The 15,439-nt window shown below is 42.3% G+C and overlaps 1 protein-coding gene across 1 annotated transcript; it reads left to right on the forward strand.

The window, feature by feature from the left end:
* Positions 1-641: 641 nt before the first annotated feature.
* On the forward strand, positions 642-15,289 carry LOC124001759 (thioredoxin-related transmembrane protein 1-like). Its single transcript, XM_046308795.1, has 8 exons — positions 642-878; positions 3,367-3,482; positions 3,954-3,999; positions 4,447-4,575; positions 6,440-6,485; positions 11,178-11,279; positions 11,585-11,651; positions 11,966-15,289. The coding sequence occupies exons 1-8, from the start codon at positions 676-678 to the stop codon at positions 12,184-12,186; spliced, it is 930 nt and encodes a 309-aa protein (XP_046164751.1). The 5' UTR covers positions 642-675; the 3' UTR covers positions 12,187-15,289.
* Positions 15,290-15,439: the final 150 nt, after the last annotated feature.

A 15,439-nucleotide genomic window follows, 5' to 3' on the forward strand; every position in this document is an offset into this window, starting at 1 on the left:
TTCATGGGTAAGTTCATGGGTAATTTAAAATATATATATTTATCTAATTGATTTACAATATTATATAACATCCCTAACATATATAAATATCAAATTATCAAAGATGTGCCTACAGTATTTGTCAAAATGTGACTTGTCCATAGCTTAATATATGTGGATTTTTTGTCTCTTGTTTTATTGTAGAATGTTTTTATGTTGGCTTTTTGTTGTTGTTATGTGTGACATATTTAAGCAATAAGGTCTGAGGGGTTGTGTTATATGGCCAATATACCATGGCTATGGCTATTATAAACTGGTTGTCAATGTAATTAGAGCAGTAAAAATAAATGTTTTGTCATACCCGTGGTATACGATCTGCTATACCACGGCTGTCAGCCAATCAGCATTCAGGGCTCGAACCACCCGGTTTCTAAATTGGTTTGTACAATATTCGTGTAATGCAAAAAAATAAAAAGTAGAGGGTTGCCACTAATTACCACAGCCACAAAATAAAAATATCGTGAACAATAAAATAAAAAAAATGTTTAGCGTTAGACATAATGTTAGCAGTATGGTTAAGGTTAGTATCAAATCTGATTTTAAGAAGATAAATTGTATAAATAGGCTGGGTTTAGCCATAATTATGACTTTGTGACTGTGGTAACTAGCAACGACCGACGAAGAGTTGACCTAAACATGGCGCCCTTGCTGGATTATAAAATCGGCGATGCTATGTTGTCTTCTTTACCTTTGCGATCAAAATCGATTCTCCTAACATGTTCACTAATTTTGGTTATTTACTTGACGTCGCAGCCAGCTTTGGCCAAACCGAGTAGCCTCAAAGAGATCACTGACGGAAACTGGGAAGACATCTTGGCAGGGGAATGGATGATTGAATTGTAAGTACAGCTAGCAAGCATGCTAAGCTAACTGCTTAGCTAGTCATATAGCTACGTTGTTCGGCAATAGTCCCGTTTTTTGTAGTCTTGAATCGGCACGTGTTGATTTTCAGACCACACCTAATCACCTAGTTCTGATCTTGATAAACTAGCGTAGCCTTGGCTTAAGATAGCTACATTGTTGCATAGGCTTGCAGCTAGGAATCTAAATGAAATGCTTTCAAGTAACACGATAATCAGGTCCAATGAGGTGGAAAGCTCGCGTTCGGCTGCTGGATACTGAGTATTGTTGTTCGGCGTCTACATAGAATTAGCAGTTTCCACTAGGATTTCTTTAAGCAGAGGTGGCAAACTTAGTGGGGGTGGGGGGCACCATACAAAAAAATGTAGACACCCTCTTGGCCACTGAGACAATTGCTGTTTTCAAGCTAATTTCCTGTGATTTTGTCATGGGGCAGAGAGAGATGTGCAGTTTTAAAGCCATTTTCTTGCATTTCTACACATTTTGCTATGGCTTATGCTGTGTTATGCTATCTGAGTGACTCAAACATTATAACAAAATCTATGGGGACCAATGCCATTACATTTTTGGAATTTCCAACCGAGATTGCAGCACGGTCTGCATTTTTCATTGAGACCACACATACTATTCACACTTGATTTTTACACTCCCAAATATGAGATGAGATGTATACTACTTTAACTTGAAGCAGCAAATTCTGAGAGGAAATCTGAGATTGCTACATCATTTTTTTAAACTTAAGTTAATGGTAGCTATATAGCCATTGACTCTTGAAGAACATAACTTTAGTTCAATTGGCTAATGCCATTAAAATCTAAAATATACATGCTTGTTTTACTTAATTGTTTGTAAACAATACAATTGTAAACCAACACTGTATAGCTTGCTTTTAGCTGTTCTGTTTACTGAAAAAGGTGACTGTTGTTATTTGAAATGCAGAGGTTACAGTTCAAATGTATAGCTCCTTCTCCGTAGGATTTTTCAGCTGTTAGTTTCTCCCACGGTTGGCTGCATGTGATCTACAAATCTGACACTGTATTTTAAAGTTTAGAAACATCAATAATAATCATCGCTAGCAAAACACTATTTTTTTTAACACACTATCGTTCAAAAGTTTGGCGTCACTTAGAAATGTCCTTGTTTTTGAAAGAAAATCACTTTTATCCATTTAAAATAACATCAAATTGATCAGAAGTACAATGTAGACATTGTTCATCTTGTAAATGACTACTGTAGCTGGAAATGTCTGATTTTGAATGAAATATCTACATGGGTATACAGATGCCCATTATCAAAAACCATCACTTCTGTGTTCCAATGGCACGTTGTGTTAGCTAATCCAAGTTTATAATTTTAAAAGGCTAATTGATCATTAGAAAACCCTTTTGCAATTATGTTAGCATAGCTGAAAACTGCTGTGCAGATTTAAAGAAGCAATAAAACTGGCCTTCTTTAGACTAGTTGAGTATCTGGAGCATCAGCATTTGTGAGTTTGATTACTGTCTCAAAATGGCCAGAAACTCGTCAGTCTATTCTTGTTCTGAGAAATAAAGGCTATTCCTTGCGAGAAATTGCCAAGAAACTGAAGATCTCGTACGACGCTGTGTACTCCCTTCACAGAACAGCGCAAACTGTCTCTACCCAGAAAAGAAAGTGGGAGGCCCCGGTGCACATGAACAATGTCTACACTGTTTCTGATCAATTTGATGTTATTTTAATGTACAAAAAGTGCTTTTCCTTCAAAAACAAGGGCATTTCTAAGTGAACCCACTACCGTTCAAAGGTTTATGCTTTCATATCAGCCCAAAATAATCTTTCAAATTAAAAAAGATATCCTTACTGTAGCAGTTTTGCACAGATCCATGTGCTATGTGTGCCTCCAGTTGATGGACTTCACTTCGTCACCAGTTACTTACATTTACATTTAAGTCATTTAGCAGACGCTCTTGACTTACACACAGGTGTTTGGTGCCCGCTAATTAGCACAGGTGGCCGCCTCTGTTTTTCGTAAACAAGCACTGTAACATGGAGATGTGTCCATGAGGGAACCCTATAAAGGTGTGTATGAAGTAATTCTTTCTCGCTAATATGAAAGATTAGTTTCGTATGTTTCCAAAACCGAACCGCAAGCGATGCATTTTAACGTTCATTACGAGCGTTGGGGCTCTTAACAAAACTCCCCAGCCAGAAGATACTATCCTCCATGGGAGCTAAAGATGGTTAGCTTCAATGAATGGGGTAGGTTGTGTTGACCTAGCTAAAGTATGCTTCAGTGTCCATATGAAGAACTCTGATTTTAAAATCTTTTTACAATCATAGATATGGCTAATGTTGATCATGCATAACATGTTGACAACTGCTACCATTGAATCTTGGGTAGTTGTGTCAGCTTATTTTGTTTGAAAACGGTCTAGTTAATGTTATTGTCATGCCAATGTTTGGCCTCAATTCACTCTTCCCCGGCAGCTTTGCCCCCTGGTGTCCGGCGTGCCAGCAGCTCCAGCCCATGTGGAATGAGTTTGCCGACTGGGGGGAGGACATGGGTGTCAACATAGCGAAAGTGGATGTTACTGAACAGCCTGGTATGTATACTCTCCTTCCCTGGCTGACTGCCTGCCCGACCGTCTGCTTGTCAATTACTTCCCTTTTCAGGTTTCACAGAGCTCCGTGATTAAGTTTCCCCTAGGTACAGATCTGCGATCAGCTCTCCACCCCCCAATCCTAACCTTAACTATTAGTAGGGAAAATGCTAAACTGACCCAAGATCACGGTCTATGGTTAACTGCACCCTACTCCATTCACAGATAAATTAGGCGGGGAGGGGTCAGAGAGCTTTGTATTAAGGCCCTGGCTGTTTCCCACAACACCCACTATGTTTTGTAGTGTAGACAATGCATGTCATTCTATCTAGCTATAGTCCATTATTACCAGGTTTTTGTATACCTGTAATATTAGTCAAGAACAAGATGTTGGTGTCATTCAGAGAAAGTCATATTATATATTAAGTCCTATTCACTAACATTCTGCTCTCCTTCCCCCACCCCGCACCTTAGGTTTGAGTGGACGATTCATTATCACTTCACTTCCGACCATCTACCAGTAAGTTTTCTCTCCGTTTCGTGAAGTTGCTGTATGTCTCATATCCTGTTCTTCTCACAGATGCATGCCAACTAACCACTATGTAGACAGCCCTCACCAGTAAATGTGGTCATTTCAGTTTATAACCCTCACTGGAATGTGAGAGGCTGTTAGATGTCTTCCCAGACAAAGTCTGAAGCTAAAATGTTAGTGTTTCTTTCTCATGTCTCTTTTTTTTTTGCCACTGCTGTGATCCTATGCCCAGTTTAGACACTAGCTTCCTATGTTGCTATAAAAAAGTAAATGATTTTCAATGGTAGAACTGTAAATATATAACCATGTAGTTTATTTGCCTATTGCACCACTAAGCTATATCTGTCCTTATTGTGGTTAATGCCACTATTGGCTTGTTAACCTGTTTTCAATTGTATGCTACATTTCTATGATAACTGTGTGTGTGTGAATCAGCTGTAAGGATGGTGTGTTCAGGAGGTACCAGGGGGCTCGCACCAAAGATGACTTCCTAAGCTTTGTTGATGAGAAGAAGTGGCAGGGCATTGAACCGGTTTCCTCCTGGTTTGGACCATCTTCCTTCATGTGAGTGGATGGTTTGATCGTCAGTCTCTTCTCCATACTGGGTCGTTCTGTGTGAAACTTAAACAAAATCCTTTTTGGATCTTTCTGAAATGTAATGAAAAGGTCAACTCGAGATGGGGATGGGCATGAGTAATTGAGAACTCGAGTACTCAAACTGACGTCAACTCAATCTTTAACCAGAGATTAAAAAATAAAAAATGAATAATAATAATAATCTAATGCTGTGTAACTATTTGGTTGAAAGTTTGTCTTGGAGACCAAGTTAATTTGCTTTGACTCTAGTGTTCCAATTGTACATATGCATTTGAGGGACCAAAAAGTATATAAGCCAACCATCAGAGTTATGTTTCCTAAATTCCCTTTCCCTCCGTGTCTCACACCTTCCCTCTACTTCTGCGCCTACAGAGGTAAAAGCCTAGTTATAAAAACGGATCTAACTGACGAGATACACAAGCTACATTCCTTGCCAAATGATAGTTTTATCACAAATTCAAAATGGACTGGTTGGCTGAAGTCGTGATTTGTGTTCCAACAATGAGCTGCAGTTTTGGAATAATTGCGTCATTTTCTGCTTAGGCTATTTTCCGGTTGTCACTATTTACCACAGCCACAAAGTAAAAATTGGCTCTATCGTGTAAAATCATGTTTGGTCTTAATATAAGGTTAGTCATAAGGCTAACGGTGTGGTTAGGTTTTAAAATCAGATTTTAAGAAGCAACATTTTAGAAACAGGCAGGGATTAAGACTTTGTGGCTGTGATAACTAACTTTAGTGGCGACCCTACCTTGTGAACTGCTTGTTGCCTTTAGAATTGGTTTTAAACGACTTTATCAAAGGAGTGCCTTTTGGTTTGACAGCCTGTGCAGTTCGGCGCGAGATGACCGTTAGACCCGATGACGTGTTTCTGAGCATCCGTCGCCATGACATCGCCTACAAGTGTGATTGGGGATTTCTATTGGAGAAGCAGTTTCTGCCTATCTTAGTGTACCTTTTATTTTTATTATTTTTTTCCCCATCTTGTGCTCTTGGCGGTAGTGCAATTGATTCCTACTAGGTGTGAAGGGCTTTGGAAAAGTGTTCCCCTTTGAACCATTTTAATTTTTCCGCCTCCACAGCGGACCGGACCACGAGAGCTGTGGCTAAATCAAGTGCACTGACAAAGAATACAGCAAAGGGCTGCTGTTTTTATTACGTTAATGGTGCATAGGCTTACAATTTTTTTCTAAGCCATGTTTAAAATGTAAAATAACAAATAAAAAAATTATTGCTTTTTGACTGCGAATGTGATCTTGACTCAGAGGATGGTGACTGCTTTTAGAGGAAGGATGTTTCATACGTATTTATAGTTTTGGTCTAAAAGGTTTGTTGAGATATTTAAGGCTATAACATGAGTGACCTGTACCCAGTATGTGATATAGGGGTAGATGACTCTACATGGAAATGTATGGTAGCTATCTCATGAAGACAGCATCTTATTTTTACACATTCTTAACCACAATTGTTATTTTCGTCAGTGACACACACTACACTTCAGAACCACAGGAAATATCAAATACTACACTCCAACCTCTCCTGGTAGTTACTTGCCACTTAGTTTTAGGTTTAGACATGCAACCAACAGACCCAAATGGCACCCTACTCCCTATATAGTTCACTACATTTGACCATAGCCCTGGTCAAAAGTAGAGCACTAGATAGGAAATGGGGTGCCATTTGGGATCAAACCATGCTTATTTCTCCCTCTGTCAGCCACTGACACTTTAACCTGGTTAAAGTTTTGTTTTTAGCTGTTTTATTTTAGCTGTTGATTATTAGATTCTCATTAAAATCTAAAAGGTATTTTATTCCTTTTCTTCCTCTGCAGGATGAACACAATGTCAGCTCTCTTCAAGTTGTCAATGTTCATTAGGGTGAGTCCTGCTGTTGCCTTCTCCCTGCGTGCTGTTAGAACCCATTTGTACAACACTTTGGAACAAGGCCTTTAGGGTTCTGGTCCGAAAATATTCATAACACTTGACTTGTTCCACATTTTGATGTGTTACAGCCCGAATTCAAAATGTAATTCTCACCAATCTACACCTACTGCCCCATAATGACAAAGTGAAAACATGTATTTAGAAATGTTAACAAATGTAAATGAGATATTTCTAGATTTCATTTTCAATACATGTTAGAATAACCTTTGGCAGTGATTACAGCTCTGAATGTTTCTAGTTAAATCTCTTAAGAGCTTTGCACGCCTGGATTGTACAATATTTGTCAATTTGGTTGTTGATCATTGCTAGACAACAATTTTCATGTCGTGCCATAGATTTTCAAGCAGATTTAATTCAGAACTGTAACTCGGCCACTTAAGAACATTCTCAGTGATATTGGTAAGCAACTTTAGTGTAGATTTGGCCTTGTGTTTTAGGTTATTGTCCTGTTGAAAGGTGAGTTCATCACCCAGTGTCTGGTGGAAAACAGACGGAACCAGGCTATCCTCTTGGATTTTGCCTGTACCTAGAGCCATTCTGTTTTTTTTTTTTTATCCTGTAAAAACTCTCCAGTCCTTATCATTACAAGCATACTCATAACATGATGCAGCCAACACTATGCTTAAATATGGCGAGTTGTACTCCATAATATGTTGTATTAGATTTGCCCCAAACATAACACTTAGTATTCATGACCAATTCAACTGTTTTTAAAGTCACCACATTGGCCCCATTGTGAAATCCCTGAGCGGTTTCCTTCATCTCTGGCAACTGAGTTAAGGACGCCTGTATCTTTGTAGTGACTGGGTGTATTCATACTCATTTACATTTACATTTACATTACATTACATTTAAGTCATTTAGCAGACGCTCTTATCCAGAGCGACTTACAAATTGGTGCATTCACCTTATGACATCCAGTGGGACAGTCACTTAACAATAGTGCATCTAAAACTTAGGGGGGGGTGGGGTGAGAGGGATTACTTAACCTATCCTAGGTATTCCTTAAAGAGGTGGGGTTTCAGGTGTCTCCGGAAGGTGGTGATTGACTCCGCTGTCCTGGCGTCGTGAGGGAGTTTGTTCCACCATTGGGGGGGCCAGGGCAGCGAACAGTTTTGACTGGGCTGAGCGGGAGCTGTACTTCCTCAGTGGTAGGGAGGCGAGCAGGCCAGAGGTGGATGAACGCAGTGCCCTTGTTTGGGTGTAGGGCCTGATCAGAGCCTGGAGGTACTGAGGTGCCGTTCCCCTCACAGCTCCGTAGGCAAGCACCATGGTCTTGTAGCGGATGCGAGCTTCAACTGGAAGCCAGTGGAGAGAACGGAGGAGCGGGGTGACGTGAGAGAACTTGGGAAGGTTGAACACCAGACGGGCTGCGGCGTTCTGGATGAGTTGAAGGGGTTTAATGGCACAGGCAGGGAGCCCAGCCAACAGCGAGTTGCAGTAATCCAGACGGGAGATGACAAGTGCCTGGATTAGGACCTGCGCCGCTTCCTGTGTGAGGCAGGGTCGTACTCTGCGGATGTTGTAGAGCATGAACCTACAGGAACGGGCCACCGCCTTGATGTTAGTTGAGAACGACAGGGTGTTGTCCAGGATCACGCCAAGGTTCTTGGCGCTCTGGGAGGAGGACACAATGGAGTTGTCGACCGTGATGGCGAGATCATGGAACGGGCAGTCCTTCCCCGGGAGGAAGAGCAGCTCCGTCTTGCCGAGGTTCAGCTTGAGGTGGTGATCCGTCATCCACACTGATATGTCTGCCAGACATGCAGAGATGCGATTCGCCACCTGGTCATCAGAAGGGGGAAAGGAGAAGATTAATTGTGTGTCGTCTGCATAGCAATGATAAGAGAGACCATGTGAGGTTATGACAGAGCCAAGTGACTTGGTGTATAGCGAGAATAGGAGAGGGCCAAGAACAGAGCCCTGGGGGACACCAGTGGTGAGAGCGCGTGGTGAGGAGACAGATTCTCGCCACGCCACCTGGTAGGAGCGACCTGTCAGGTAGGACGCAATCCAAGCGTGGGCCGCGCCGGAGATGCCCAACTCGGAGAGGGTGGAGAGGAGGATCTGATGGTTCACAGTATCGAAGGCAGCCGATAGATCTAGAAGGATGAGAGCAGAGGAGAGAGAGTTAGCTTTAGCAGTGCGGAGCGCCTCCGTGATACAGAGGAGAGCAGTCTCAGTTGAATGACTAGTCTTGAAACCTGACTGATTTGGATCAAGAAGGTCATTCAGAGAGAGAGATAGCGGGAGAGCTGGCCAAGGACGGCACGTTCAAGAGTTTTGGAGAGAAAAGAAAGAAGGGATACTGGTCTGTAATTGTTGACATCGGAGGGATCGAGTGTAGGTTTTTTCAGAAGGGGTGCAACTCTCGCTCTCTTGAAGACGGAAGGGACGTAGCCAACGGTCAGGGATGAGTTGATGAGCGAGGTGAGGTAAGGGAGAAGGTCTCCGGAAATGGTCTGGAGAAGAGAGGAGGGGATAGGGTCAAGCGGGCAGGTTGTTGGGCGGCCGGCCGTCACAAGACGCGAGATTTCATCTGGAGAGAGAGGGGAGAAAGAGGTCACAGAGCACAGGGTAGGGCAGTGTGAGCAGAACCAGCGGTGTCGTTTGACTTAGCAAACGAGGATCGGATGTCGTCGACCTTCTTTTCAAAATGGTTGACGAAGTCATCTGCAGAGAGGGAGGAGGGGGGAGGGGGCGGAGGATTCAGGAGGGAGGAGAAGGTGGCAAAGAGCTTCCTAGGGTTAGAGGCAGATGCTTGGAATTTAGCGTGGTAGAAAGTGGCTTTAGCAGCAGAGACAGAGGAGGAAAATGTAGAGAGGAGGGAGTGAAAGGATGCCAGGTCCGCAGGGAGGCGAGTTTTCCTCCATTTCCGCTCGGCTGCCCGGAGCCCTGTTCTGTGAGCTCGCAATGAGTCATCGAGCCACGGAGCGGGAGGGGAGGACCGAGCCGGCCTGGAGGATAGGGGACATAGAGAGTCAAGGGATGCAGAGAGGGAGGAGAGGAGGGTTGAGGAGGCAGAATCAGGAGATAGGTGGGAGAAGGTTTGAGCGGAGGGAAGAGATGATAGGATGGAAGAGGAGAGAGTAGCGGGGGAGAGAGAGCGAAGGTTGGGACGGCGCGATACCATCCGAGTAGGGGCAGTGTGGGAGGTGTTGGATGAGAGCGAGAGGGAAAAGGATACAAGGCAGTGGTCGGAGACTTGGAGGGGAGTTGCAGTGAGGTTAGTGGAAGAACAGCATCTAGTAAAGATGAGGTCGAGCGTATTGCCTGCCTTGTGAGTAGGGGGAAGGTGAGAGGGTGAGGTCAAAAGAGGAGAGGAGTGGAAAGAAGGAGGCAGAGAGGAAAGAGTCAAAGGTAGACGTGGGGAGGTTAAAGTCGCCCAGAACTGTGAGAGGTGAGCCGTCCTCAGGAAAGGAGCTTATCAAGGCATCAAGCTCATTGATGAACTCTCCGAGGGAACCTGGAGGGCGATAAATGATAAGGATGTTAAGCTTGAAAGGGCTAGTAACTGTGACAGCATGGAATTCAAAGGAGGCGATAGACAGATGGGTAAGGGGAGAAAGAGAGAATGACCACTTGGGAGAGATGAGGATCCCGGTGCCACCACCCCGCTGACCAGACGCTCTCGGGGTGTGCGAGAACACGTGGGCGGACGAAGAGAGAGCAGTAGGAGTAGCAGTGTTGTCTGTGGTGATCCATGTTTCCGTCAGTGCCAAGAAGTCGAGGGACTGGAGGGAGGCATAGGCTGAGATGAACTCTGCCTTGTTGACCGCAGATTGGCAGTTCCAGAGGCTACCGGAGACCTGGAACTCCATCCAAAGTGTAATTAAAAACTTCACCATGCTCAAGGAAATATTCAGTGTCTGCTATAATTTATTTTTACCATTCTACCAATAGGTGCCCTTTGCGTGGCATTGCAAAACCTCCCTGGTCTTTGTGGTTGAATCTGTGTTTGAAATTCACTGAGGGACCTTACATATAATATATTTTGTGTGGGATACAAACACTAATGCACACAGTGACTCCATGCAACTTATGTGACTTGTTAAGCACCTTTTTTACTCCTGAACCTATTTAGGATTGTCATAACAAAGGGGTTGAATACTTATTGACTAAGGACATTTCAGCTTTTAATTTCTATTTCATTTATACATATTTCTAAAAACATAATTCCACTTTGACATTATTGGGTGTTGTGAATTTAATCCATTTGAATTGAGTTTGACACTTGAGCTATAGGCTGTACTTGTTCTCCCGGCTTATCTAAAATGCAGTATTTTGAATTTCCACAACCTGCGGGTTCTCTCTCCATCACCCTCATGTATAGTAGACTCTAGAAAAATTCACTTTGACATTTTGGGGTATTGAGTAGGACAGTGACTAAAAATCTAAATTGAATCCATTTGACATATTGGCTATAACAACTAAATGTGGAAAAAGTTGAGGGGTGTGAATACTTCCTGAAGGCACCCGTATAGGGAATAGCTGCCATTTGGGACAAATTTTCAAATGATTTGTGAACAATTTTAGGAGAATGTTATTCTTAAACATGGTCAGGGTGGTTTGACTTGGAATTGACTTTAACTTACCTTTTTATTGCTGTTGTCCTTTCCCCTCCAGCGTTGCCATAACTACCTGACAGAGCAGTTGGGTATTCCAGTGTGGGGCTCGTACATCATCTTTGGACTGGCCACACTCTTCTCTGGCCTAGCCCTGGGACTGGTACGTTGAAGTCATGCCCCTTGATATGTGATCCCTATGTATTCTGTCTTTGTTTGATGGATTTTACTTGCACTTTGATTTGAATGTACTTATAATGTAAGGTGTCCTGAAAGGCATCTGACAAAGTATTATTTAGTAGTATGTGCATACCCTCCATAGTGGGCCACCTATACAAAATGTGAGCAATGTTGGAAAAATGTATGACTTTGGATGTTATTGGAGGCAAGAGATCAATATCTTACAGTAACATCAAGTCTGCTCTCCTCGATAACCTCACCAGCCTCCCTTGTGCCTTCTCTTCCCAGATACTGGTGTTCATAGCTGACTTTGTCTTCCCATCACGACGATTTAACTCTCCAAACTACTACCAGAGTGAGTATGAGATGACAGCGAGTTCATGCAAATGCAACTTTGCGAAGTATGTAGCACTGTTTATGTGCCGACATTAAGCAAGAACTCTTAGAGAAGTTAGAGGAAGAATACATGTAATCATTTATCATAAACATTTCTTACGAGAACAGACATTTTGTCTTTTTTTGTATTCTTCATAAGTTGTGACCCAGCTTCATAATCATGCGTGCATACATGTTTTAATTTAGGAGCAATGGCATGGAGTATGTAATGTAACATATTTGTTATTGTCATGTTCTGTTATTCACATTGCTTTTGTCACTTTCCTGTTCCAGAGAAACAGACGATGGAACAAGCCAGGCTTATTCAGCAGCTGGAGGAAGAGCAGGAGGCCGATGGAGAGGAGGATGATGAGGAGGACGATGAAGATGGAGAACAAGAGGAGGTCTGGAGGAGAGTGTCTCCAGTGGGCCGTCCCGAGGCCAGAGGGCCGGGTTACCCAGAGGAGGTCTTGCGAAAGAGGGTGGTTGGCAACCGTGAGGAGGAGGACTCCTAGAGGGCTGGAGGGGAACTGCAGATGCCACCTAACGCCCGTGGGAGACGCGGCGGGGCTGGGGAAGCAGCCCGGTTCGGTGCCGCGCTCATATTTATAAAGCGCCTCAGAATAGGAGTATTGATCTAGGATCATTTTTGCCTTCTAGATCATAATAAATAAGATTACATGAGCAGGGGTAACTGATCCTAGATCACCACTCTTACTCTTTCATGCTTTATGAATATTAGACCTGGCAGCAGTAGAGTTTACAGCAGACCGCTTACAGAGAGCCCTAGCGACGCCCTGGCGACGTCGTACTTCCTGTATTCTCCCTCTGCTTCACCGGGAGTGCTCTGCTTTCACCACCAGCACTCCTGAACTGGAGGTGCTACTGTACACTCCCAAGACTAGGGTTGTGTTCATTATCTATCCTTTGAAGAGAACAGACTGGAACAGGCAGGGTTTATCCAAATTTTGTCCAATCTAAAATGCTAATTTTCCATTGCGTGCCCTAATGAACCAATTAAATTGGGTGTGGTTTAGGTATGGAGTGCAGTAGAAATGGCACATTTTTTGCCACTTTTATGCTATGCATTTCTTTAGTGTTTATTGAATCTCTTTGTGCGTTAATCCATGTTTTAACAAATTATATACCGCTTGTGTTTTGTGCATTTCATTGTATGATATATTCCATATAATCTAATATGTACTTGTGTTTTTTATCCTTTTCACTGTTTTTGTATCTCAGAAATCCCATTTATTTTCATCCAAGTCTTCCTTGACAGAACGTGCATCCACCCACCGTGCTACTCCATAATGGTTTAGAATGGTACTTCTGCACAATATTTAACATCTGGAACCTCTTTTCCACCTTCATAATGTGTGCAGTTGGCAAGCTTTTATACAGGAACTTGTGATCAAATCTCTTCGGGGCAGGGACTCTCCGTTCCCATTTGGACTTTAATCAGCAATGGCACAAAGATGTTGACTTGAGTTACGATGCTCTGCTCTGGCTCTACAAGACTGGATGGTTTAATCTCTTGTTGCCTGCCTGGTTTTTATTAAGTTTCACACCAATGTATGAAGGCTTGTGGTGCTAAACCTCCCTGGTGAATGTTGTTCAGTATGGATTATTAAAGAGCAACTGAACATAATAAGGAATTTATCCTTTTTAAAAAACGGCTGGTGTTGCATCGGTGTGAGTCAAACTTTTTATTCTAGTGTCAAAATTGACTATGAAGTGGAAATGGGATCATTTCGCTCCTGAAGTCAGTCTCGTCCATAACAGGTTTATGAGATGATTTGGAAAAAATGGTGTGTCATGGAATGAAGGGTTTATTTATTTTTATCCTGCCCCCAAGTAATCATCAATTTGGAGCACAATGCCATGGTCAATTTGGTTTGACATTCAATATCTTTATGGGGCTAGTTAGAATTACTCAAGGTACATGGGACAATATTTTTAAATATCAATACTGCCAGATTTCAATTACTTAATGTACATTTTTGAAATTGTAGAAATTAATATATATATATAGAAATCATTTGAGGCAACTAAAAGGTGTGCAATATTAAAATGATGTACCATTTTTCATCCAGGTTTAGCCAGTCATTGTAATTAAGAATTTGTTCTTAACTGACTTGTCTAGTTAAATAAAAGGGTACATTTTAAAACAACTGAAAACAAAAATAGCACCAACAATAGGATATACAAAGTCAAACCAATTTTGAGCCAGCTGAAGCTCGCTAGCTAGTTTGCTTGCTAATCTAGGCTACTTCCAGATACAAGTTCTGGTTTGATGGTTTCAAGTGATCTAGAAGGTTGAGTGTACTGTGTACTGTTTTGTCGGAGTGAAAGTACAAACACTTCCCTCATTCGAACACACACAAGAGACACCCACATCAAAACATGCCTCCATAACCCAGATGTTGTTCTCAGTTGCATTTACTGAATGATGAGAATTGAAACGGAGGCTAAATAAGGAAGTTCAGCTCCACTTTAATACTGAGTTCATAACCAACTAGAAAAGTGGTAATTAGCAGTTGGGAAGTCGCAAATACCAGTTGGATGCGTTCAAGTGTTTTGAACTTGTTGAGAAACGCTGATTGGCTAATAGCCAACACGCGGTGTCAACCATAAACAAAAAGTACAGCTGTCATGCTTGTGAACAAGTTGTAATGTTCAAAAAACAGATTTATTTACATAAATAATTTGTTGCGTTTAAGTGCTGAAATTGTATGTTATCGAGGTCATATTCTTAGTAGGTGACGTCAGAGGTCAGCATGTGGGAGAAGTCGGAGCTCAGGGATGATAGACAAGTTTCCCACTAGTAATTAGCAGTTGGAGAGGTGTTCAAGCGGATTTCTCCTAACAGGGCCATACTGGGGCGCGTTCACAACACCACCAAAAGATATTGTGCTGTAAAATGTAAATAACCTTGTTTTGTCAATCTCCACTGTAAAGCTAATATCCACCCCTTTGTAAAGCTGTCAGTGGACTGTATTTTGGATTTGTAGCTTATGTTGTGTTCACCTGTGTGTGATGTTCTTCCATATTAATCAGAACCGTTTATGATTATTGATTGGTAATGGGCTGTCATGTCAGTCAGCCGTCAGACTGGTAATGGGCTGTCATGTCAGTCAGCCGTCAGACACAATGCATGCCCGTCGTTACAGCTACAATTATTAAGGGAGTTCTTTAATAGCCTGGTCCCAGATCTGTTTGTGCTGCCTTGCCAACTCCTATGGTCACTCTGGCTCTTCTATTTTTGGACAAACTATGGGTGTTTCTCAATACTACTGCGCTCCTCACTCCCATGCTCCGAGTGCAGTCTTTGAGGGCATTCTCTTGAGTGTGACATTTATTAGGACGAGAGTGTGGAAACGCATACATTTTACATTTTGAGAAGCGCTGCACACTCCCGTGCTACTGCATTACCTTTTGACCGTTTACAGTAAATTGTGTCATCAACATGTCGGCTGCTCATCTACAGTATGCTGGACTTTCCTGGATCACAACTACCCTTGATAACATGTAATATGTCAAAACATTTGTAGATCTGAACATCAGATTTAGTTTAATATTGCATTATTGTCAGTAAAGCAATTGAGACTTTTTCATCTGTTTTGTGTTTTGTATTATTTAGCTACATAGACATTTGGAAGTAAAGACCAACAAAATCCAACTTATCACATGGCATGTGCATGGGCTCCATGAGGAGGAGAGAAGAGAAGAAAAAAAAGCATATGGTTCTCAAACACTAAGATTGTCAGA

This window comes from Oncorhynchus gorbuscha, linkage group LG17 (genome assembly GCF_021184085.1).
Source record: "Oncorhynchus gorbuscha isolate QuinsamMale2020 ecotype Even-year linkage group LG17, OgorEven_v1.0, whole genome shotgun sequence".
Classification (NCBI taxonomy): Eukaryota; Metazoa; Chordata; class Actinopteri; order Salmoniformes; family Salmonidae; genus Oncorhynchus; species Oncorhynchus gorbuscha.

Bases quoted from the DNA above. Each gene is read 5' to 3' on its own strand.
- LOC124001759 (XM_046308795.1), top strand. From the start codon at position 676: ATGGCGCCCTTGCTGGATTATAAAATCGGCGATGCTATGTTGTCTTCT. The intron at 3,483-3,953 runs GTATGTATACTC...CCCGCACCTTAG, and splicing joins GGATGTTACTGAACAGCCTG to GTTTGAGTGGACGATTCATT. The intron at 4,576-6,439 runs GTGAGTGGATGG...CTTCCTCTGCAG, and splicing joins TTTGGACCATCTTCCTTCAT to GATGAACACAATGTCAGCTC.